The sequence below is a fragment of the Aquarana catesbeiana genome, linkage group LG04 (genome assembly GCF_042186555.1).
Source record: "Aquarana catesbeiana isolate 2022-GZ linkage group LG04, ASM4218655v1, whole genome shotgun sequence".
In the NCBI taxonomy this organism is placed as follows: domain Eukaryota; kingdom Metazoa; phylum Chordata; class Amphibia; order Anura; family Ranidae; genus Aquarana; species Aquarana catesbeiana.
The window spans coordinates 636910742-636936183 of record NC_133327.1 but is presented as its reverse complement, the minus strand read 5'-3'; the positions used below and the strand labels follow the sequence as shown (position 1 = coordinate 636936183).

At 44.9% G+C, this 25442-nt stretch overlaps 1 protein-coding gene across 2 annotated transcripts in view; it reads right to left on the bottom strand.

Annotated features, from left to right (window-relative positions):
* Positions 1-25442, bottom strand: part of LOC141140867 (spermatogenesis-associated protein 7 homolog) — a 381599-nt gene that overhangs the window by 76696 nt on the left and 279461 nt on the right. Inside the window, exons 9-10 of one of the 2 annotated variants that reach the window (XM_073628391.1) lie at positions 20745-20822; positions 19718-19776 (exon numbers count right to left, since the gene is read on the bottom strand). In XM_073628391.1, the coding sequence (XP_073484492.1) occupies positions 19719-19776; positions 20745-20822 (136 nt within the window). In that variant the 3' untranslated portion in view covers position 19718. The remainder of the gene's footprint in view (positions 1-19717; positions 19777-20744; positions 20823-25442) is intronic. The other variant, XM_073628392.1, reaches the window with a different exon arrangement.

Here is a 25442-nt window from a genome sequence, read left to right as displayed (position 1 = left end):
ATCTGTGGCAAGACTTGAAAATTGCTGTTCACAGACGCTCTCCATCCAATCTGACAGAGCTTGAGCTATTTTGCAAAGAAGAATGGGCACAAATGTCACTCTCTAGATGTGCAAAGCTGGTAGAGACATCCCTAAAAAGACTTGCAGCTGTAATTGCAGTGAAAGGTGGTTCTACAAAGTCTTGACTCAGAGGTGCTGAATACAAATGCACGCCACACTTTTCACATATTTATTTGTAAAAAATTTTGAAAACCATTTATCGTTTTCCTTCCACTTCACAATTATGTGCCACTTTGTGTTGGTCTAACACATAACATCTCAATAAAATACATTTACGTTTTTGTTGTAACATGACAAATTGTGGAAAATTTCAAGGGGTGTGAATACTTTTTCGTGTCTATATATATATATACGTATTGCGATCGGCAAGTAACAAATTCACTGCTCCGTGTTTTTAGTATTGCACTAAGCAAACATATTTAGAAATTGATCACTAGATGGAGCTTAGTTTTTTTATTGCCATTTTTCAGTCTACTTATGTAAAGCCTAGCTTCACCCAAAAGGGGGAAGTTCCGCTTCAAGGCCTCCTCCCTCCTCCTCTTTTAGAAATGGCACTTTTGTAATGACAGGAACCCACTCCCACTTCCTCTTGGATCTCCTAAGCGATCCAAGTGGAAGTTTTCCTCCCCCCTACCTCTCCGCAGACTTCTGGGACACGTCATAGGTTCTAGAAAACGGAGGGACTATTCACAATGCACAGTGTGGCTCGCCCATGCACGGTGGGCACCCAGCTGTGTGACTGCAAGCCGAGTGAGCTCATCGCTAGATCCTGGGAGAGGCATGTGTCTGTTTATTAAAAGTCATCTACAGTTTTTGTAGCTGCTGACTTTTAATAAACACAAATATGAGTGGAGCTCCTCTTTAACCACTTCCAGTCAGGGGTAATTTTGACATCCCTCTCCTACATGTAAAAAAACATAATTTTTTGTTAGAAAACTACTTAGAACCCCCAAACATTACATATTTTTTAAGTAGAGGCCCTAGGGAATAAAATGGTGAGTGTTGCATATTCTTTGTCTTTTTTTATTGGTGGAAGAAGATTATTTATATATATGTGCGTGATTTTTTTAATACTATTTTCATTCATCGTTTGACATTTAGAAAGATATTTTGTATTTACTTAAAGTATAACTAATTTTTTTTAATTTTTTTTGGATAGGATGGAGGTTTAGAACACCTTTTAGGTTTTTATTGCTGTCTGTGTCCCCATTAGGGAGGTTCACTTTCTCTATTTGTTCTGTTTACCATTATTATTGAAAGGAAAATTATAAGAAAACTCGCTCACTTCCTGTTTTGGCTATGGGACAGGAAGCAAATGGAAATCTCCCCAATGGGACAAAAACAGGGATTCTAACCCTCGCTTACTCTATCAAAAAGAAAAAAGAAAGTTTTGCCTTTAGTTACACTTTCAAGCAGCCTTTCTCAACCTTTTCAACACAGATGAATCCTTAAAATAACTTTGCAGTCTCAGGAACCCCTGCTAAAAATGACTATATCTACATCTCATGATACATTCGTGTGATGGTCAGTGGGAAGAATGCTCCTTACATTTGTGGTCATTGGGAAGAATTACCCCTTATAAATAGCTAAAAAGATCAATGGTGTCAGTGGGAAACTTGTCAGTGGGAAGATATCTCTAAAAATAATTGTGAAAAAGTAAAGTATCCCCACTACATATGCCATATGTTCTAACAAGGGATTAGATCATTGTGATATGCATGTACATGGTATAATGTTTGGCATTATTGGGAGTTTTTTTTGCAGCAAATGATGGATATGCTTGTATATACACCAAAAAAGTCCATTAAAAATCTGAAATGAATGGAGAAAATAAGTATATCTTACTACATGTAATGGGGTGGATTTACATAGGCACATAGACTGAGAACTTTGCAAGTGACCTAGCTCCAGAACTTAGTAAATGAGGGGGAGCTCTACTGACTTAGATCATCTAATCATGTGCAAGCAAAAGTGCTGATCCCCCCCCCCCCTTGCATGTGATTGGGTATTCTTTGTAAAGTGAAGCTTTATCTCATTTACCAAGCTCTGGAGCAACTTGCAAAATGCACAGTCTATTTGCTCTAAAGTAAAACTATAGGCACAACTTTTTTATTTTTTATTTTGGATAGAGTAAGGGAGGGTTATAACCCCTGTCAGTTTTTTTTTTGTTTTTTTTTGCCATCTGTGGCATTGGAAGATTTCCCCTATTACTTTTCTGGGGACAACACAAAATTTGGGATTTTACTTTAATTTCACTTGACACTGTAGGACTTAAGCCCATATACCTAATACCATCCTACCCACACATACCCTCCCTCCAAAAACATCATGGATGACTCAGACTAGTTCTTGGAGTAAAATGGCCTTGCGGCCTATTTATTAAAACGTATAAATTAACAGAAATATCATAAATAACTGTACTTTCTTAAATAACTTGTGAGGGTAAATTTACTGTAAGAACGATAACTATAACCCTGGTCACTGGTACAACCTCATTATTTTAAAACCTGCCAGTCGGAAACCCCTGACACGGCATTATCACAACCTACCCCAGTGACCTAGCCTTTTTAAACTCCTCCAGGTTAACCCTTAAGGCCTGAAGGTACCAACTTCAATCCCCATCCTTCCATGTATGGGTACCAGCAAAACCCCCCATCATATGGATGGGTACCATCAAACAACCCCCCATCCTTGGATGGGTAACACATGTTACAACTTGTAACATAACTTATCCTATTAAAGGAAACCAACAACTGCCACAGCACGAAAGTGGTAACCCCTTACCCTTGCGAGCACCTGCACACCTTAAGCCCTCTATGTATCCCTTCCTGTAAGCCTAATGACCATAAGTCCGTCCCCACCTCATTAAGATGTACACCATCGCTGCGTAGATAACGCCATGTGTCAACCTCCAACTCCCTATGACGAATGGCCAAACCCCCATTCCTTATAAAAAACCGGCTCACCTCTTTATTAACTTTTATCCTGGCCCTGTCCACTTTTTTATCCGACCAAGCCCAGCGCCATGACAACCTCCCTACCATATCAGACCACACTAGGACCATCTTGGGATAAGCAGCTTTCAAACGCAAAAAATCACACCTGATGTCTCTGATAAGGTCCCTCATGGATCTGGCTCCCATGTCATTTCCAACCACATGCAATAACAATACGTCAGGGGCCCTGTCCAGGCGAGCTAATCTATGCACTTCCCCAAGCACCCTATTCCACTGCATGCCCGGGACCCCAATCCACCTTATGAGGGCCTCTTGTCTGGGAATCCGTAGCTGCCTGCCATTCGGCCGAACGTCAGCTCTCTTGGCCCCCCAAAACACATAGGAGTGCCCGAGTATCCAAACAAGACACACTTCTTGACCTGTTAACAAAATAAATAATACAAAAAACCACATGAACATTTAATACCCAACTCCCACTCGTAAACATCACCAAACTAACATTACAGTTGAACCATGTGCGGGCGGACATAAAGTTTAAATCTATCCGAATCCCATCTGCCAATACGTCTAATTACCTCCTGACTCAAACCCACCCTAGCGGCCTCCGTGGCCGCCCCAATCCTGAAAGAATGGGAGGAGAACTGTAAAGGGTCACATCCCACCATAACCATACATTTTTTAAAAACCGTTACAAACTGGTATTTTGAAAGACACAAACCATCCTCATGTATCAAAAAGGGGCCTGTAAAAGCAGGCCTGACCCCCATGAAAGCTCCCACAATCCTAACCGGGCAAATGCTACACTCCGCAATCTTCCCAAAATCCAGATACCTGCCTCTCCCAGCTTGATCCGTTTTGGACCTACTAATCCATATACGGACCCTATCCACCCATACTTCAACCTCCCCGTGTAAAAGCCCGCCCGGAACTGTCTTCGAAGGGCTCACCAGCTCGCTTACCCTCAGCGCCCCAAAAAAGGCCAGCGCGAACGCTGCTTTGAATAGTGCACATTCGTACTCGGATCTACCGACCCTTTCCAAACTAAGCATCAATTGCTTAAGCATTTCAAATGAGACGGGGCGCCTCCCATCCCTCTGTTTGTACGCTTTCCTATATCCCTTGACTGCCTGTCGTAACCAGAAGTCCTTAGTATGGTCCCGACTCCCCTGCCATTTAAAAAGGAAGGCCAAACCTGCCAATTCGCGATTGATGGCAGCTGCCGAGATACCTTTTTCAAAGTCCCTAATGATAAAGTACAGCACTGCCTTGTCCACTTCCGGATCATCAGATCCCATGCCCAAGTCATTCAGAAAGGCGAACCAATCCTTCCATACCTTAGAGTAGGCATTCCATGTAGCCATACTCACGGATTGCTGAATCCATTTTGCTGCTGTTCCAAGGCAATGTTCCATATCCAGCTGGGACAGGCAACCCCCTGATGATCTGCCTCCGGTGCCAACCTCCGGAACCTGTCCCACTGAAAACTAGACAAAGCGTCAGCTAAGGTGTTCTCAGTCCCTGGTAGATGCACAGCATAAATGAATGCATTCAGTTGTAAACAGCGAAGTACTAGATGGCGCAAAAGCCTGACCACCGGCACTGATGCCGCGGTCAGCCGATTAACCACTTGCACCACCCCCAGATTGTCGCAATTGAATCGGACCTTAAGGTTTTTGAATGACTCGCCCCACAGCTCCATGGCCACTACAATGGGGAACAACTCCTAATGTACCAAGTTCTTCAAGAACCCAGCCTCCTGCCAAGCCACTGGCCACCTGGCAGCACACCAGTGACCCTTAAAGAAAGCACCAAACCCAGTTGAACCAGCCGCATCCGTGAATAATTCCAAGTCACAGTTGCTGATCGGCCCAGACATCCAGAGAGCCCTTCCATTGAAAGACTCCAAGAATACCTGCCACACCTGTAAATCCTCCCTGTGCTCTCTATTCAGACTCACGAAATGTGTTGGTGCCCGGACCCCTGCAGTGGCGGCTGACAGCCGCCTGCAGAAAATTCGGCCCATAGGGATGATTCGGCAAGCGAAATTTAACTTACCCAACAGAGATTGGAGTTGGCGAAGCTGCAATTTCCTATTCCAATAGTCCCACGAACTTCCTTTTTCAACTTCAACAGTTTGTCCTGCGGAATCCTGCATTCCATCCTCATCGAATCTATCTCTATTCCGAGAAATGTGATAGTCACCGCTGGACCCTCCGTTTTTTCCGGGGCTAGCAGCACCCCAAATCTTTCCGCTAAATACGGCAATGTCCCCAAAAGCACTGCACATATGTTGGAACCCGCTGGGCCAACACATAAGAAGTCGTCCAAATAATGGATGACTGAATTGATACCTGCCACATCCCGAACTGCCCATTCCAAGAACGAACTGAACGTTTCAAAAAGAGCACAGGATATAGAGCATCCCATTGGAAGACATCGGTCTACCTAGTAGGCCCCTTCCCATTTACAGCCTAGCCATCTGAAACTGTCGGGATGAACTGGCAAAAGCCGAAAAGCCGATTCGATATCGGACTTGGCCATTAAGGACCCCTGTCCATATCTCCTAACCCATACGACCGATGTGTCAAAAGATGTGTACGTAACCGCACGCTCTTCTGGTGCTATGGCATCATTCACCGACCCTCCCTTTGGGAAAGAAAGGTGGTGTATGAGTCTAAACTTGTTCGGCTCTCTTTTTGGTACCACACCCAAGGGGGAGACCACCAACCCTTGTAGTGGTCTTTCCCGAAAAGGGCCCGCCATGCGTCCCAGTGAAACCTCTTTTTTCAATTTTTCAGTGACCCCCGCTGAATGCAGCAAGGCCGACCGAAAATTCTTGGCCTTGGGCGGCACCTCCACCAAGGCACAAGGAATGTGAAACCCATCCCTAAAACCTGCCTCCAGCGTGGCGGCCGCTGCCCGATCTGGGTATCTATTGAGGAAAGGCAGCATCCTTTCCACCTGTACCGGAGTCCTCCCTCTTACCTGAAGTATCTCCGGAGCGGCCTTTTCCTTTTTTAAAACATTTTGCCAATGCATGGGATCCCGCGTAGCCGGAACACAAGTGCTTGAAACGACAGTTGGATCCAAATCTGCAGGTTCCTTCATTGAATTGCCAGCAATATCCCCATTTTTTCTCGGTCGGTTGTCCTGGGGCTGCTGAACCTCCGACCCCTGCCTGGAAAAAACGGACTAGGGGCCCTCGCTGCTGTCATCAACCTCATCCACAAGCTGATGTCCTTGTGATCCCAGCGTAGATTCGGTCTCACAGCCATCCTCTGACGAAATTGCTCATCATAGCGTAGCCACGCCATGCCCCGTATGTTCTATGGGCCTCGCTAATTTCCTCCAGGTACACGAACAGCGCAGAACAATTTTCTGGCGCTTTCTCGCCTAACACACTCGCCAAAATGGCGAACGCTTGTAGCCAATTGGAATACGTTCACGGAAGCAAGCGATACCTACGCTTCTCCTCATCCACCTTTTTTCCTTCCAACGGTTTTAACCTATCAAGATTAAATTTCTCTAACGGCAGCAACGTGAAAATTTCCACGTATTCGCCCTTCCATATTTTTTCCTTTATCTCCACTTTTAAATGAGCCCCCAACGGGCCTTCAAAGCAGACATATACCTCACTCCTTGCCGTATCTGCTAATCTAACCGAATCAGCTTTTTTTTCCGTTGTCTTCACCTGGTCCCCCGAAGTCGTAGCCACTGCTGCCGTAGAGGGGGGCACCCCAACCGCTGCCACAGGCGCCACTGGCGAAACCGGTACGTCACCCGAAAGTGGTGGAGTGGTCCCCGTCTGCGGGGTAGTCCTCTCTGTTGCCCACGCTGTAGCCGGACCACTTCCTGACCCTGATTCCACGCGTGCTACTAGCTCTTTTAAACCTGTTAACAACTCCCGCAAACCCTCATTCCCTGTCTGGGGCGCCAATGCTGGTGGTGGAGCTGACCCGTTCTCAGCCCCCCTGGCCTGGCCATACCCCCCGACCCTGAACGTCCCTCCTGCACATTCCGCCCCAATAAATTATGCAATAGAATAGTAACAGGATTAGTAGAATCGCACTCACCGGGCTGCCCTGGACTGGGCCCAACAGCCGCCACTCCTGGAACCACCGTTGCCTGATGTCCTTGGTCGTCGCCTCCGTCAGACCCGGACAGCTCTCCTTCCGACCGTTCGTCGCAGTCGTCCATCCTGCTGACTTCTTGTTGCACCCCAGCTGCAGACGCAGTGGTTGCCGAGGGCCTGCGGTGCTGAGCTCGACCACTCCTCCCTTGATTACCGCTAGACCCGCTGGATGCCCCTGGTGATGGACTCCTACGTCTACTGTTTTGCGGGGTGTGTGCTGACCGTCCTTTACCTCCACTCACGCTGGCCCTGATGTCTCTGGCTGATCCACCTCCGCCCTGCTGTGGACTGCTGGCCATCTCTGTCGCCTGTGCCCCTCCACCACTTGCCACGGTGCGCTCTCGTGTGTCCTGATCCCTCCGTCTCTCTCCTGCAGACCCCTTAGGCTGTTGCATGCATCTGCGCCTCGCTGGGGGGGAAGAGCCGCGTGCATTGCTGGTCACCCTTCCCCCAGTCACTCCGGCCTTCCTCCAATTCCCCCGGGCCTCTCCTCGTCCATCCCTCTGCCTACCCTGCGTGCTGGGTGTCTGTGCCTCTCCTGCTGCTATCCCACGCTGCTCAGATCGGGATGAGCCCAAGCCCGCCTCAGGGCTGTATCTCTCTGGCGGCCGTGACCGCCGCGCACGAGGGGTTGTTGGCCCCCCCCCGCTCACCGTCGCCCCACCGTCCGCTATCGCCCTCAGCTGCTGCTGGAGCCAGTCCGCGCCGTTAGCGGTAACCGCCGCTCTCAGCTGTTCTATGAAGCCCTCCATCGCCGCGATTAAGTGTGAGAAGCAGGGGAAGATGAAGAGCGGTGAGGAGTGCTGACTAATCTCTTCCTCCACCGCTCTTCGACTGACGTCACTTCCCCTTCTCACACATCTCCTCGCTTTCCTCATTCAGCCCGTCCCCTTCTCTAAAAGGGGAAATCTTCCTTTTTTAAACAGGCAGATGTGCAGTCCAGCACTGTCATGCCGTCCCTGCGCTTAGGGTCCCCCTTTGGCTCCGTGACTTTCTTTCAAAGATAATGATACACAGGACAAATATAGAGAGGGTGAATCTCCCTAATAGGGGCACAGATAACAATAAACACCTGACAGTGACAGATGTTCTAATCCACCTCCTTTAGTTATACTTTGACTACTTCCCACCCGGCCACTGCACATAAACGGCCGGGTGGTCCTTTCCTCGTTCTGAGTGGACGTTCAGGAACATCCCTCAGAACGAAGTGCTCGCAGAACGGCCAAGACCCAAACACTGATTTGGGTTATTTTTACTAAAGAAATGTAGCAGCATCATTTTTGGTCAAAATTTATCAAGAGAAATGACTTACTTGCAAAATTTTATAACAGAAACTAAGAAAAATGCATTTTTTTGGAAAATTTTCGGTCTTTTTTTATTATTTTATTATTATTTATTTTAAATAAAAACCCCAGTGGTGATCAAATACCACCAAAAAAAGCTCTATTTGTGTGAAAAAAATGATAAAAATTTTATATGGGTACAGTGTTACATGACCGCGCAATTGTCATTCAAAGTGTGACAGCGCTGAAAGCTGAAAATTGGCCTGGGAAGGAAAGGGGTGAAAGTGCCCAGTATTGAAGTGGTTAAGTAAATCAACCCCAATGATTTCCATATTTAGGTTTCTTTGCATTCCTGTTGAGAGAACTGATCCAAAATGGCAGACACTACTTAAAATTGGCTATTTTAATTTTACATTCCATAAATACCACATACCTGGACCAATACTTAATTACTGCATGCATTTAATGATCTATTTCCTTCTGTGAACTGACTTTAACCCCTTGTTATGCGGTATTTATCACAATACGGTATTATGAATTGACAGTTTCAGGATCATATGCGATATTTAGAGAAAATGTGTTCAGACACCTAAATGCCGTATGCGATCTGCTTTAGTAAATGCAGCCTACTGGGAGGAATAGTGTCCCATCATTGGGCCCGTTGTTGGTGTTATGGGTGAGGAATTGTGCCCCATCATTGGTGTCATTGGGAGGAATGGTGTCTCATCGTTGCTGTCATTGGGAGGAACGGTGTCTCATCCTTGGTGTCATTGGGAGGAATGGTATCTCATCATTGGTGTCATTGGGAGGAATAGTGTCCCATCATTGAGCCTCGTTGTTGGTGTCATTGGGAGAAGTTGTGTCCCATCATTGCTGTCATTGGGAGGAATTTTGCCCCATTATTGTTGTCAGTGAGGGGAATTACAGTATGCCCCATTACTGGAATCAGTGGATAAAATAGAGCCCCAAGGGCTGGATAAAAGCAAGCAAAAGGTCACATCTGGCTCAGGGCCGCAGTTTGGAGACCACTGATCTAGAGGGGTAGAGGGAAGTCTGAGGTTAAATTACATCATTAAATTGGTTGTAAAGGCAGAAGTTTTTTTTTAACTTAATGCATTCTATGCATTAAGATAAAAAACCTAGTGTTTGCAGCAGTCCCCCTCATACTTACCTCGATCCCATCTCGATCCAGCAATCTTCACAGGCTGAGACAGCAGCGAAGTGCCATTGGCTCCTGCTGCTGTCAATCAAAGTCAGTGAGCCAATGAGGAGAGAGAGGGGGAGCGGGGAAAAGGACACACAGAGCTGCGGCTCACCTCGGTTGCCCCCCATAGCAACCTGCTTGCTGTGGGGGCACTTGGCAGGAGGGAGGGGCCAGGAGCACAGAAGAGGGACCAGAGAAGAGGAGCATCGGGCTGCTCTGTGCAAAGTCACTTCACAGAGTAGGTAAGTATAACATGTTTGTTATTTTTAACAAAAAAAATTAGACTTTAGTATCACTTTAAGAGTGACAGCAAAAAAAAAACAAGTGGTCCCATGTTTTTTATTTTTTTTAAACATTTCTTGAGTATAGATCTGTGTTTGTCCCAAGCATGTATATTTGGACAATTCCTTAAAGAGAAACCTTTCCTAAGAGAAATAAGAGGGCCACCATTGTACGAAAATCCTAATTACCTGGCGGTAATGCGGACCCTCTAGCTTCAACCCATTTTGAGTCACTCATTCATTAAGTAAAGGTAATGATAATTCAACAATTCATTTTTAATACCCTAATTCTCTAAAACTGTAGACAAATTATTTTTTAAGGACTCGTTCAAATAGTCAGGGAGTTGTAAAAGCAGATGGTTTAGCCACGGTTTTACTGTCCCCCTGATGGCCCACCTAAACACAGACATGCAGACGCACAGGGCTGTAGACATGCCGTAGCAAAAATTAAATCTTCTGTCACAGTTGGCAGCAGTGCATCTTTCATGTGAATGGGGCCGCCCCGCAATCGTCCTGCAACCATGTGCAGTGTGTGCATTTGTGGTAAAGTGGGTTAGCATTTTGAGGGTTAAAACAGGTGCTGAGGAGGTGACATATCTACCCCTTACTACCTGACAAATGTCCTCTGAAAAGCGATCCACCGAAAATCACTTTTTCAGAGAGGCCACAATGATAGCGGAATGCTGAACGAGCCCCAACAGATTTAGAATGGGACTGTGGGAGTCTGGCTGGAGCACGTTTACATTCTGAAAGGCAGTTTGGCATGTATTAAACATACAATTCTGGAAGAGCACAAGGTAAAACTTTCAGCAGAAGGTGCTGTTCATCTGTGAAGATTTTATTATCCATGAGCATTTTTAATTATGATCCATATTTTAGTAAAAAATCAATTAGAAACAGTAACAGTCTTGTGATTAATGATTCTCTCACAGTCTTCTAAAAATAGTTTCATCTAAGTCTCATTTCACAGATACTAAATGATGGCAAGGCAAGATTCTCTTTTTTTTAATTTTTTTTTTTATTTTAGCTAATGAAATGTAGAGGTAAAAATGTAGAAAGAAAATGTTCCACTATAATAGTCATAGGGCTCATTCACATGTGCGGTAGGAACTGCTTGGACCGCTTTTCATCGCCGTTTGACAGGTAGTGAGGAGGAGATATGTTGCCTCCTCACTGCCTGATTTAACCTTATAATTGCCGTACTACTGTGCCGCAATTGCATGCATTGCACATGGTTACGGTGCGGTTGCAGCATGGCCCCATAGAACTGCATTAGTTGTGTTTAATGGCGGCACCGCCCACTGAAAGCATTATGTTAGTGTTTGGGGGCAGGAAAACCACAGCTCAACCGCTTTCCTGCTCCCCGGCTGTACCTGTAAATGAAGCCTTATGCAGGCCTTTGGTGGTGCGAATTTTTTTTCTGCAAACACGGGTTGCAGGAAAGAATTTTGCACGATTCCCCCATCAACACAGACAGTGCTGACAGGGGAACCCCTCCTGCCAAACTGAAGACAGTGATTATTGCTTGCGGCTATAGCAGCCATTAGCGATAATCTAAAGTAAAATCTGGCAGGCTGGTTGTACCCAAGTTGATCGAACGATCCGCTTAGTACATTCAGCCTGCCTATACATGGTTCAAATCTCAACCGGTTCCTGCTGTTCTGGACGGAATTTGAACCGTCTTTTGCCGTCCTTAGTTTTGTTCAGGAACTCCTCAGGACCTGACCCTTTTCTGCTGCAGTTAGGAAATAAAGAGAGGTCAACTCCCTGCCCCCAGCTTTTGACTGGTCAATGAAGGAGAAGAAATTAGATGTGGTCATTTCTCTAATTTCTCCTTCATGCATCATGTTCATTGTCAGTGCACATGTGCATGCAGGGCACCTACCTAATTGGCACTAAGTACTGCTCCTCCCTCACTCAATCCAAGTGCTGCTGGTGAATAAAATAGATTAAAATCATGCAATATTCAGGTATTTGCCCCATTTGAATTTAAAATAAATGTAATATTTTATTTTTAAATAAATATGTTATTACTTTAATTTGTGGGGTTTTTTACTCTGCTGCCAGTTCCTTTTTTTTTTTGCACACATTACCCATTTTTTGTCTAAATATTACTCACCGCCCCAAAAAAAAGTTATATATTTCTGAAAGGAGAGGCATTGTAGAATGAAAGGATGGTAGATCATATTTTTACCTTGTACTATACTATTTTTAGTACAGAATACACTAAAATTAATTTTATTGCTCACAAACACAATATAATCTCCATTTTTGGTAACTATAAAAGATGAGGCTGTATAGAATAAATAAATACCAAATATGTCAAGACAATATGATACAGAAATTGTTTATAGGCATAGCTAGAGTTAGAACTTTCATACATGCATACATCAAAATACTTAACATGTGTGCCGCAATTGTCATTTACGTATGCATGGGAGCCCTACACACTCATTTGTATTCATATGTGCCTGGGCAAGGAGGGTTAGGATGTTTTAAAAATGTATGGGTGTATTTTGTCCATTTATTTAATTAAACTTTTATATTAAAAAAAAAAAAATCAACATTATTTATTACTTTACTCTATTGCTACTTTATCCTGTCAGGACTAAAAGTGATGGAAAACCTCTCCAAAGGGGATGCAGAAGAAAAGTAAGGAAGGGATAGAACTTTGAACAATTGTGTTATTGCTGCTTGCGTTTTCCCATCCTGGTGAGAACCACACTCTTTGTTTCTTGTGTAGTGCCTACTGGGGCACTTTGAATCTTGCCCAGCAAGCACTAACACTTGGCCGCCTTAAACAATGTATTGTTTTCGCTCTCCTCTGCTTGCTTGAGGGGGATCTGCAGGGAGAAAGAGGCAGGACTGAACACTGGTTGGTTGCCAGTGCAGCTATAGGGGCCGGACCCACTCCTAGCAATCAACAGGACTGAACCTAATTGGCCAGGAGACAGGAAATCCCACCCATTCCCAATGGAACTTCTCCAGGCACTGTGTGTGAACAGGTGGCCTGCGGGGGAAGCTTTGGGGACCCTCATTGCATCATAGGGGCCACAGGAAGCAGAACTCACAGCCCCCCTATTTGTTCTCTGACACCAGTCGGAGGAGTAGAAGGAGTAGAGAAGAGGTTCCCTGGTATTGGCAACCAGTCCACAAGGGGCGCTGCACCCCAGCTCACAGCATCCCTCCCCCAGCACACATCATCTGTGTGGCCGTGCACTGTGCGGGGCGCCGGACCAATAGGTTTCTACCAGGTCCATCATCCCCTCACAGGCACATTACTACATCCCGAGTCCCCAATTGGTCAGTTATATATTGTCCTTGGGGTGTAGAGCACTGCTCCCCGAGCCCTCCCACCATGTAATGCCAGCGAATCGGCATTGGTTTCCCAGCCATTCAGAACCTGAAAAGATGTCCAGGTAAAGACAGAAGCTGCGGCTTTGGACAGTCCAGGGGAGCTCCGCTGTAGGGCAAGTGCTGACCTGGAGGGGGGCATCCACGCCCCCCCAAAAAAATCCTCCAGTACTAGCTGTTCCCTGGGGATGCTTGGGAGCTGCTGTGAGCCCAGAGGGGCAGGGGGCTGTTGCAAGCACAAGTGCAATGGACTGAGCCTGTATCTGGCTGCCAAGTGTGCCCTGACTCTCAGTGACCCCCAACTGGGGACCGAGACCCAGGGGCAGGGGTAGAGCCTGGTAAAAGATCATCACTGCTTGTGTGACCAGGGACCAGGCTGAGATGAAATAACAGATGTACTAGAGAGAGCTAAGGTCAAGAGTGTGTACTTGAGACAGTGAGCCCAGGAAGAGGCTCAGTATTTTAAGGGAATCTGATGACATTGACACTTAGGTAGACAGCTGAGGGCTCCTGAACTGTTGGACCAGACTGCATGCTTTGGGTGAGAGCTCCTAAGCCACCTGGCTTTGCTAGGAGAAAGAGGGCTACAGAGGATGGTTGCGGAGGCCATGTGGTCAATGTCTTAGTGTTGTGTGTGCTTAAAATCCCCAAGACCACGTTGGCTAACCCTATCCTTTTGCTACAAGATTCTGCTACTGATGACCTGTTTTTAGAGACTGTAGCTGTTTCAGTACTGCTTTGTGATGCTGCAGAAAACGGGTTTAAGAGGTGAAAGGCCCTTTTGCTGGCCTTCGTAGGACCACCACAGTTCTTAGACCACTTGCTGCACTGGGGAGAGGCATTTAATCATCCTGTTCCTGTCTGCTAGTCCAGACCTCAGAATTACAAATACCCCGTGTAAGGGAGGTGTGAGTGCTCCGCCATGACAAGGGCCCCAATACCGGGATGACTTAATTTTATATCTTATAATTTATATTATAAGAGATATATATTTTATATCCCAGCCTGGCTGGGGTATGATGTTTTTTTTTTTAAAAATGCCTGGAAATGGACTCTAAAAGTGTGAACTTATGTTTGCAAAACCAATTTTGGAAATCCTACAAAATGTTTGTTATACAAACATTTTACAATAAAATATCATCCAAAATCAGTTAATACGATCTAAAAAGTAATTGTGTTAGCAGGACTTAATGCATAGCTCCCAACTGTCCCTGATTTCGAGGGACTGTCCCTGATTTGGAGCAATGTCCCTCTGTCCCCCTCATTTGTCCCTCATTTTGGTCTGATCTCTATAGATGTATATAAAATGCAGGTTTTATCTTTCAAAAAGTGTTTGCCAGTGCTAAACCTTTCATCCAAATTCTAAATTGCTAAATTGTGTTAGTAAATTTTAAAAGCCAACATAAAGGAATAGTAGTGGTAAAAAAAAAAAACCCTTGTGGATTTAATTAACCTTTTTTTTTTTTTGGTAACTTCCCCTTTTGAGGGGGTGTGACAGGGGGCGTTGCCTATGCCTACTTACATTTGCTAGTAGGTGTCCCTCATTCCCATCTCAAAATGTTGGGAGGTATGTTAGTGTAACTGCATGAGAATATGTAAAAAATGCAGCTATATAATGTGAACAGTATAATTCAAGTAGCTGAAAGGCTCGGTTCACACATAATACCGATGTGGCTCCCAGCAGGGGTCCTGCGCGTCCTGGTTCATTGTTTCAGGTCCAATTTCAGCCCCAATTTTTGCAGATTTGCACCGGAGCCGCATCGGAGATATGTGAACTGGCTCCATAGAGAGCCGGTCACAATCTCTTGCTATTACGAATTGGATGGGGTGATCCCCCATCCAATTCGCAATAGTGTGAACCCAGCCTAAAGAATTTGTGTATATTGGCTGTATGATGAGTCCTCCTTAAGCAGAGACTAATGTTTAAGGGATTTGTGTTCCTGTTTGTAAAATGCATGGCTCTGTATCTCATAAATATTCAGAAAGCTTATCCAAAGTAACACAGTTCTGTACAGTGATATTTTATTTTAATGCTTGATATTTGACAATTTGATATTATCTAATGCAACTGACATTTTTCAGCTCAAATCCTTTGAAAGTTATTTAGTAAATGTATTTAAATGAGATTTCAGATATAGTTTTATTTGTTACAGTGAGGCTTAATTACCGTATTTATCGGCGTATAACACGCGCCGGCGTATAACACGCACCCCAAGTTTAGGAGGGAATTAAAAGGAAAAAAATGTTTTAAGGAAAAAAACTTACATTTAAATGCCCATCAATGCAGCCTTGCACAGCGTCCATCTGCATGCTTGTCCAGTGTCATTTGCAGCCTTGCAGTCAGCAGCCTTGGTGTCATTTGCAGCCTTATCAGTGTCCATTTGCAGCCTTGCAGCTTTGTCAGTGCCCATCTGCAGCTTTGTCTGTGTCCTTTTGCAGCCTTGCCCAGGCTGCAGTTAAACTGCAGTGACATGTCAGTGTCACTGCAGTTTGAAATTTGCGCAGCCGGCGCCGAAATACACAGAGCCGGTCCTCAGCTCTTCTTGGCGGCTCTCGTTCACTTTCGGCCACTGTCGGCTCCACTCGTAGTCCCGCCCGGGATGGGCGTGACTGTGAGCGGAGCTAGCCGAACCTAGCCGAGTACACTTGGCTAGGTTCGGGCAGCGCTCGAGTTAAGCCGAAAGTGGCTGAGAAGAGCCGAGGACCGGCTCTGTGTATTTCGGCGCCGGTGTTCTGCCGAGAAAGTTCCTCTCAGTGGATAAGGACCCCCCTATACTGCGCAGGGGCAGGGTCTGCGCAGTAGGAGCCGGCGGAAATAGCCAAAGCGAAATAGAGAATAAATCAGCTGTACAGGGCGCCTGTAAGAGGGCCCCTCGCGGGCTCGCTTCGCTCGCCACTCTTCGGGTACGGCCTCGCTGCGCTCTGCACGTTTTTATTCCCCCTCTAGGTCCACTTGGATGCTGGGGCTTGAACCTGGACCTAGGGCGCAGGCGCCATTTACAGCCGATTGAAGATTTTCATCTTCGGCTATCTTCGGCGGCTCCTAGTAGTTTGTACTGCGCAAGCGCTGCGATTGCGCAGTACAGGGGGGGTCCTTATTCGCCGGGGGAACTTTCTCGGCAAGACACCGGCGGCGCCATTTTCAAATCACGGTCGGCGATCGCTCCGCTCAGTCAGCGGGGGATCGCAGGGGATCGGCGTATAACACGCACCCGCGATTTTCCCCTGATTTTAAGGGGAAAAAAGTGTGTGTTATACGCCGATAAATACGGTAGTTTTTTTTATCATTATAACATATATTCTCATGTTACAAGAAGTTACTGTTTCATTGTATGCAGCAAAATAAAAACATAGGTATCGCCCTTGGGACTTTATATGAGGTATGAACAATTGGCCAATAAAATTGACAAATATAAATACAATAAAATATTTATTGCAGAAAAAAAAATCACAAAGAAAGAGTAACAAACAATTTAGGAATTTTTGATTATATACATATTATATTATAGTTGATACCTGAATGGATTATCTAAGACCTCCAAGGTCACTAATTTCTACCCATGCCATGTCCGACTTCACATTGTTCCTTGGTCAGGGTTTTTTGGTTGGCACCGCTTTCTCAACTCCCTTCCCAAGCGTATATTGCTGCCATCCTCGGTGAACATAGCCACAGGCACCTAGGCTTTGCCAATTGGTGAGTATGGGGTCTTTTCTTTTTCTGCAAGGCCCCTCTTACCATTTGTCCATCATTTATTCATGTGTTACATTACTTTTTTGGTCATTAATTTCCAGATATATCCTACATGCATCCACCTCTGAAGAGCGAGTCACATCTCGCAAAACAAGTCAGGTGTTTTAGATGTCATGTATACTCATGTATTTCAAATGCAATGCAATCTTTAACCATGTGCAATATTGTATCGGATTTGCCTTTGGTTATGTTACTCTTTCATGTGTGATTATTTCTGCAATAAATATTTTATTGTATTTATATTTGTCAATTTCATCGGCCTATTGTGCACACCTCATATAAAGTCCCAAGGGCGATACCTATGTTTTTATTGTACTATTAGGGATGGAGGTGTGTCACTGAAGAGACCAGACTTTTATTTTATTTATATTGTATGCAGCATGTCACATTAATGAGACCCAGGTCCAGGTGTCTCCTTGTCACCCCGCAAAGTCCAGGACAGCCATTGGCTCAGCTAGGCGCCCCCAGTTAGGTCTGCCCACAGAGTACGTTTAATTGGTTTGTGTTTAGCTGTGCAGAGCTTCAAGGGCTTGGACTCTGTTACCTCCTCCTGGGTTCTAGAATGTCCTGGATCGTTTTGGAACTTAGAGGATGGAGGAACAGAGCCTAAAGCCTGAATATTTATGGGGTTTCCACCTATCCCTTGGGAGGTCAGGCCCAGACAGTGGGCTATAAATGTTCAGAGGCCTGGCAATGAGAAAGCAGTCCAGGGTCCAGACACCTGGAACGGACCTCTGTGCTAGGGGGAGGGCTTTTGATAAGGGGGTACCACCAGTCTTCCTGTATGGGGCCCAGACCAGCAGGGGGGCCAGGCAGCTGAGTTTCATCACATGGAACCTATACCCTGTATGGCTCTCTCTGCAGCAGCTGTCTTCTTTTCATCTCCCTCCTGATGGCTTTCAGCTGCTGCGGAGAGAGCCATACAGGGGATCAGTTCCAGTGATTCCCCCCCCCTCTTCACTGTGCACCATAGATTTCCCCCTGCTGCCCACGCCCCCCTGTGTGTCCCCCTACCCAGGTAGTGCTTCCAGCCTCTCTCCTCTCCTTCCCATCGTCAGCTACAAGCACACAGTAGGATCCTTCAGGATGGACAGTGGGGAAAGGGTCCAGTAAATATGTCACATTTACAAGTCCCTTCTGTACTGATCACTCACTGTGCTCATTCATAACTGAAGCATGGTAAACTGTGTATATTTGGGGGGAGGGCCTGTCAGGTTAGCTGTATGGAGCCTTGTGGTTACTAACAGCAGCCCTGGCTGGGGGGGGGGGGGGCTCTGCCCCTGGGCTGAAGGAAGGGCAGAAGGAAGGACAGGAGAGAGCCAATGGAAGAGAGAAGGAACAGCTGAGGTCCCATAATCTTTCCAGCTTCAGCTAGGCTTAGCTGAGGCTTTCCCGACAGTCAAGCATTGGGGCTGTATAGCACTGTATAGCAGAAAGCCTGTGCAACAGTCTCTTGGACCTCAGGACTCACCAAAGTGGGACTGAGTGAAGAACTTCTTTTCATCACACCCCAGGCCTGGATAGAGTGGGGCGGCAAGGTGCAATATTTTGCAAGTCCATATCCAAGGGATGGATTAATGCTACTTCATAGCCATCAAAGTCACCCTACACCTCTAGCTTGGGTTCAAAGCAGTCAGGTGCATCAGCAGTTCTCTAAGGAGAAGCACCTGCATTCATCAGTTGGAACTTTTTGCTTTTCAGTTTAATCCCATGGGTGGACAGTATTTTTTACGTTAATATCTAGCAGATAGAGAAATTAGCAAGTCCTCAAGGTTTCATTCAGATTGCACAGTTCTGGATATCCCATGCATCTGTTCATTCCCCATCTAAGTTTAACTGCCTAAATAAACAAAACAAAAATCCCTTGAACTAATTCTTGAGTTTGTATGAAAGCTGAAAAATTCCTGTTGCCTGGTTGTGTGCAAAGGAGAAGGCCCAAAAAATCCAGCGGCTCCTACAGGAGTAAGCACTAAGTATATAAAACTACTAATGGCCTATAAAAGGGGGATTACTCTTAATTTATATAAGCATTTAAAGTCTATTGTGTCTTTTAAAAGTTTACAAAATTGAAAAATTATGTTTTACATTTCATTTTTTTTTATTTCACATAAAATCCTTATATTTTATACAGAGTGCACCTATGACACTCAGTTTTTTACAGGATTATGGGCTTTCAAATAAGAAAGCTCAGCACTTCAGTGTTTTTTAGCAGCCTTTCAATAAGGACTTATGCCGCGTACACACGGTCGGACTTTTCGTCTACAAAAGTCCAACGGACGCCGACGGACTAAAGCTGGCTGGTAATCCGATCGTGTGTGGGCTTCTCCGGACTTTCAGCAGACTTTTTCAGCCTCAAATCCGACGGACTTTAGATTTGAAACATGCTTCAAATCTTTACGTCGTAACTAGGACGGACCCCGAAATCCGCTCGTCTGTGTGCTAGTCCGACGGACAAAAACCCATGCTAGGGCAGCTATTGGCTACTGGCTATGAACTTCCTTATTTTAGTCCGGTGTACGTCATCACGTACGAATCCGTCGGACTTTTGTGTGGTCGTGTGTAGGCAAGTCCGTTCGTTAGAAAGTCTGCTGCAAGTCCGCCGAAAGTCCGCCGGAAGTCTGTCGGACAGGCTGTCGGACTTTTGTAGACGAAAAGTCCGACCGTGTGTACGCGGCATTAGAAGAAAACTACCTACCTCAGGGATGTTGTGATTTTTTTCTTTGGAGGTGGTCTTGAAATACACGGTCTATTGCGCTGGCAATGACATAGAACACATTAGCAAATCACATATACAGTCTAAAAGTATTACTGAACTTTGCCAAACCTATTTTTAAACTACTCTGAGTGTAATCACATTCTTTTTGTATGTACTCATTCTTTAAAATTACTCCCAATTATCCTTGCCTACCAGCTGAGACACCATATCAGTAGTAATGTTTGAACTGCCTTCTGAACAATACAGAAGATTGGTTTCCCCAAACAACTATAGTGTATCAAAACCCAAGAATAAAAATGTAATATATGCAGCTAACCAGTCCTTAGTTGTAGTTGTTGCCTTCATTTTCTGTTTTTAGGCAAAGAACATTTTCTGCAAGTACTGAATAATACCTGTTGATCCTGCCAGAATTCCAGTGTCCTTATAACTTTCTATGTACTGAACTGGTGTCTCAAACAATGTTATTCGTTTTTTTAACCATCGCCTGTGAACGACTCAACTCCTTCTACCTAAATAACAGAGAATGGGAGAAGGGGAGGTTTCTTTGTAGTCCAAACCAGGAGGGCAGCTAAGGGTGAAAATTCTATCCTTCCATAGATATAATACAGCCAGTGAGCGTTTTCACCCTAGGACAAGAAGTGTATTACTGGCAGGATCACCAGATGAAAATAAAGAAATTAAAAAAAAAAACTTGAAAAATATGTAATCACCACATCTAGGATTGGTAAATTGTAATGTATTCATTTTTTTAAATATTCATGTTTTGGGCTTAAATATGCTTTAGGTCTTCTCTATTATGTATATCAGAAGCAAACCAAAAACTCTAATAAAAAATACAGCAAAATCAAATCAAGAATTTCTTTTGACTTTTAAAAAAATATATGAATTGGAATACATTCTCAGTCTTGCTTTCATAAACTTGGCATTGAGGTAAGAGGTGCAATATATGTGATGTTATTGGGAGCAAAGGTCTGAGGAGGTAAGCAAAAGACCTGTGTGTACTTACCTGCTGGAGCCACCACCTCTAAGTAAGATGTCATCTGTTAGTTCCTTAAGAAAGTTAAGGCATTTCAGATCATCCTCCCTTAAAAAAAAAATCAGAAAAATATCAGTCGGTAACAAAAATAATGAGCAATTTTGGGTGCCTGCCACTACCGGTATATAAAGTACATTCATATTCCTGTTGACCTTGAAAGGATTAATGGGACCTGGGCCAGCCAACATATGCCGTGATCTAGGTTATCAGGGCTTCAAGGGGCACAACACAGCCACCCCAGACATGTTATTGACTGTCAGTAACAAGAATAGCAAAGATCTAGGCCAGCCTTTCTCAACCTGTTCAACACAGAGGAACCCCTGAAATAACTTTCTGGTCTCAGGGAACCTTAATGCTCCTTACACTGGTGGTCATTGGGAAAAAAAGAACCCTTACAGAAAGCTAAAAAGATGAATGGTGTCAGTGGGAAGTTATCTGAGAGGCAGACATTGATTATTGCTTAAGGAACCCCTAGAAACCTCTGGAGGAACCCTAGTTGGGAAACCATGATCTAGACTGCTGTCCTCCTTGTCAGTATTGCTACTGATTACTGTATCACACAAACCAATTAATTAATTACCAAAGACATGTAGCAGAATACATTTTGGCTAAAATTTATGAAGAAATTTGATTGTTTTTTTTTTTTTTTTTTTAATTGGATATGTTTTATAACAGAAAATATAAAATACTTTTTTTTTCAAGATTTATGGTATTTTTTCATTCATATCACAAAAAATAAAAAAACCTGGTGGTGATCAAATACCACCAAAAGAATGCTCTATTTGTGTGAAAAAAATGATAAAAATGTCGTTTGCGCACAGTATTGTATGACTGAGCAATTGCTAGTTAAAGTAGTGCAGTGCTGAACAGCAAAAAATGCTCTGGTCATGAAGGGGGTAAAACCTTCCAGAGCTCAAGTGGGTAAATCAAAAAAATGAATCACAAATAAATACACAAAAAAGAAAAAAAAAACACACACACAAATACAAAGAACTAAACTAAACTCCCCCCCCCCCCAAAAAAAAATCACCCTCTAAAAAAAAAAAAAAAAAAAGCGAAAGAGTAGAGTAATGCCGCGTACACACGATCGGAAATTTGGCCCGCAAAAGACTGATGGGAGCTTTCTGTCGGAAAATGCGACCGTGTGTATGCTCCATTGGACTTTTGCTGGCCGTATTCCAGCCAGCAAAAGATTGAGAGCATGTTCTTAATTTTTCGGTCGGAAAAAGTTCCTATCCAAAAATGCGATCGTCTGTGGCATGTCTGTGGCAATTCCGACGCGCAAAATTCCTACGCATGCTTGCTCGGAAACAATTCGACGCATGCTCGGAAGCATTGAACTTCATTTTCTCGGCTCGTTGTAGTGTTGTACGTTACCGCGTTCTTGATGGTCGCAATTTCAGCAAACTTTTGCACTTCTGCACAATGATGCAAACTGCAAAATCATTACATTTTCATTTGGTGGAAAACACTGCGCTCATCTCTAGAACCTCCTGCTAATTTGGTTGTTCGAATGACTTTGGTACTTCTAGTTTTACACCATCATAAACAGCTCTATGTTGTTTGGGTGTTTTCTGTTCTAGCGCGTTTACTGACAGCCCAATTTCCAGTGATAAATATACTCCATTAGAGGAAACAATAACACACAGCTGAGCGTTAATTGAAGAAATGTGACACATCATTACACAGCCTTAGATGTACTCTGCAATACAGAAGAGAGTGATAATTAGACACGTTCAATGCATTGTCATGTATGTGTAGAAAGGATAGCTACAGACATTGAATCAGCCGGCATTTCAGGGACATCCAGTTCCTGCATGACAGTACTCACAGTTGCCGAGTCCCTGACCAGGCCGCGGCCCCTTCTCGTCCCATGTCCTCTCTTTTCGCGGGGGGAGTCACCAGGCCGCAACTCCGTTCCGCCTTTAGAGGATGATGTTAGGCCCAATCCGGCCTTCCGGGATTGCCGCAGCTGCGGATGACAGAGTTCTGAAAGCAGGTCCACATTAAACTATCATGGCTCCTGCTGGCAGATGCTAGCTGTGTTAGCGGTTTGCCGCAATGCCCACACCGGACCCATGCGCCAATCACTGCAGTAGGTATCGGGCACTTAGGGCACAGGAAACAGCCGCTCCATCCCGTTGACCATCCCCATAGAAAATCCCCTGCTGTGCCTCAATCAAACGCCAGTGTCCGCCAGCGTCCACTCCGGCAACCAGGTTAAAGCTGGCAGTAATCGACCACCTTCCTCCATCTTACTCCTCCGCCTCATGTCTACTGCTAGCAGGGAACGCTGGGTCTCCTCCAGGGTGTAACACCGCTCCCCTCACATTAAGATGGGCTGGCGCCAGTGGAACTGATAGGCAGACTCCTCCCTGGGCACGCTGCTGTAACCCCTTGTTGAACATACTGAAGTTTGCAGGCATGCTGGCTCTAGCAGGACTTGTCCAGGCATGTCGCTCGGCACCGACTGTGCCCAAGCAACTGAAGGCAGATGACAGCTGACTTTCCAAGGGGTTTCCGGTAGCAGCAGTAAAGCCCGCAGCCAATGTCCTACTAAAGGGAACGATTTTAGTACAGTCCTGCCCGCAGGCACCCGCAGGCACCCACAGGTTTACCCCGATCACCCCGGGCAACAGTAGACACTCCCCGGCTTGCTTTACTGTTTGTAGCAGGAGTTTGGAGCAACAGTTTAAGATGTCCAGCATTGGCAGAACACTGTACATATTTGTAACCCTCAGTGAGATGTCCAGTAATAGCAGAGCGCTGGGCGTATTTGTAAGCCATACGCGCGGTTACCTGGCATGGTTGCCACGGGTGACAGCACATAGTGAACAGTTCCTGAATTGCAGGATTGGTACAAGTGTCAGTCCCAGCACTGGTTGGGGCAACTGGGTAGCAGGAACAATAAATAGCGACAGTCCTTACTGGCTGCTATGGACAACGGCACTTGTTAAAGCACTGAAACAGCAGGCAGAGCACAGAAGTCCTTCCCCTGAGTTCAATCCTCAATGGTGGTGGAACAAAGTTCCTCGGCTCGATCAACCTCAGTTGCTAGGGGCACGACTGGCAGGTTTCCCGTGAACAGGTGGTCCCGCAACAAGCCCCCAAATGTAGGGGTACCCCCGTAGGGGCTGCTGAGTGATTGTGGCCCACTCGTCACCCTGCCCAGCACTGCATTCACTTACAGAACATCTCATGGAGCAGTGTTTAATCCATCATCTGAAAATGGAAAGAGTTCGGTACAACTGCAAACCTACTAAGACATGGCCATCCACTTAAAATGACAGGCCAGGCAAGGAAACCATTAATCTGAGAAGCAGCCAAGAGGCTGGTAACTCTGGAGGAGCTGCAGAGATCCACAGCTCATCGTGATACATAGTGGTGGAAGCATCATGTTGTGGTGATGCTTTTATTCAGCAGGGACAGGGAAGCTGGTCAGAGTTGATGGGAAGATGGATGGACCCAAATACAGGGCAATCTTAGAAGAAAACCTGTTAGAGTCTGCAAAAGACGTGAGACTGGGGTAGAGGTTCACCTTCCAGCAGGACAACGACTCTAAGCATACAGCCAGAGCTACAATGGAATGGTTTCGATCAAAGCATATTCATGTGTTAGAATGGCCCAGTCAAAGTCCAGATCTAAATCCAATTGAGAATCTGTGGCAAGACTTGAAAATTGCTGTTCACAGTTGCTCTCCATCCAATCTGACAGAGCTTGAGCTATTTTGCAAAGAGGATGGGCAAAAATGTCACTCTCTAGATGTGCAAAGCTGGTAGAGACATCCCCAAAAAGACTTGCAGATGGAATTGCAGTGAAAGGGGGTTCTAGAAAGTATTGACACAGGGGGGCTGAATACAAATGCACGCCACATTTTTCAGTTATTTATTTGTAAAAAATTTGGAAAACCATTTATCATTTTCCTGCCATTTCACAATTATGTGCCACTTTGTGTTGGTATCTCACATAAAATCCCAATAAAATACATTTACGTTTTTGGTTGTAACATGACAAAATGTGTAAAATTTCAAGGGTATCAATACTTCTTCAAGGCACCGTAGTTACATAGTTACATAGTCGGTAAGGTTGAATAAAGACAAGAGTCCTTCCAGTTCAACCTGTGTAGGTGTATGTATGTCAATGTCGATAATTATTTCCCATATTCCTGTATATTAACAGAAAAAGGGGTGACCAACTAGTTTAGGGAAAGGAGCCGTGCCACGTCCAATAATCTATAGACACAAAACAAAGAGTTCCCCTGGGTGGACTTTTCCGGCACTTGCAAAGGCAAAAAATAATAAGGTATATGAAAACAGAGGGTGTTTGTACATAATAAAAAACATATAATTTTATTCGTATTGAACAGTACAATTAATAAAAACAAGCAATAGATATCTAGGGTAACATAGTAAAACTACATAGTAACCATGATATGCAACACAAGATAAGTTGTGATGAAAAGCTCTTCTCAAGCCCGATGCGTTTCGGGGTACTTAATGTCTGTACAGTCCTTCTTCAGGGGCATAGTTGAGAGAGAAGGATTCATCTGGGCTGATTGAAAAAGAATGAGAGGGAGGAGGGTCAAGTGATTGGTAATGCTTTCAATAGTATTCGATGAGGGTTGGGATGATCAATTGATCACCTACCTGAAGATATACGAATGTTTGC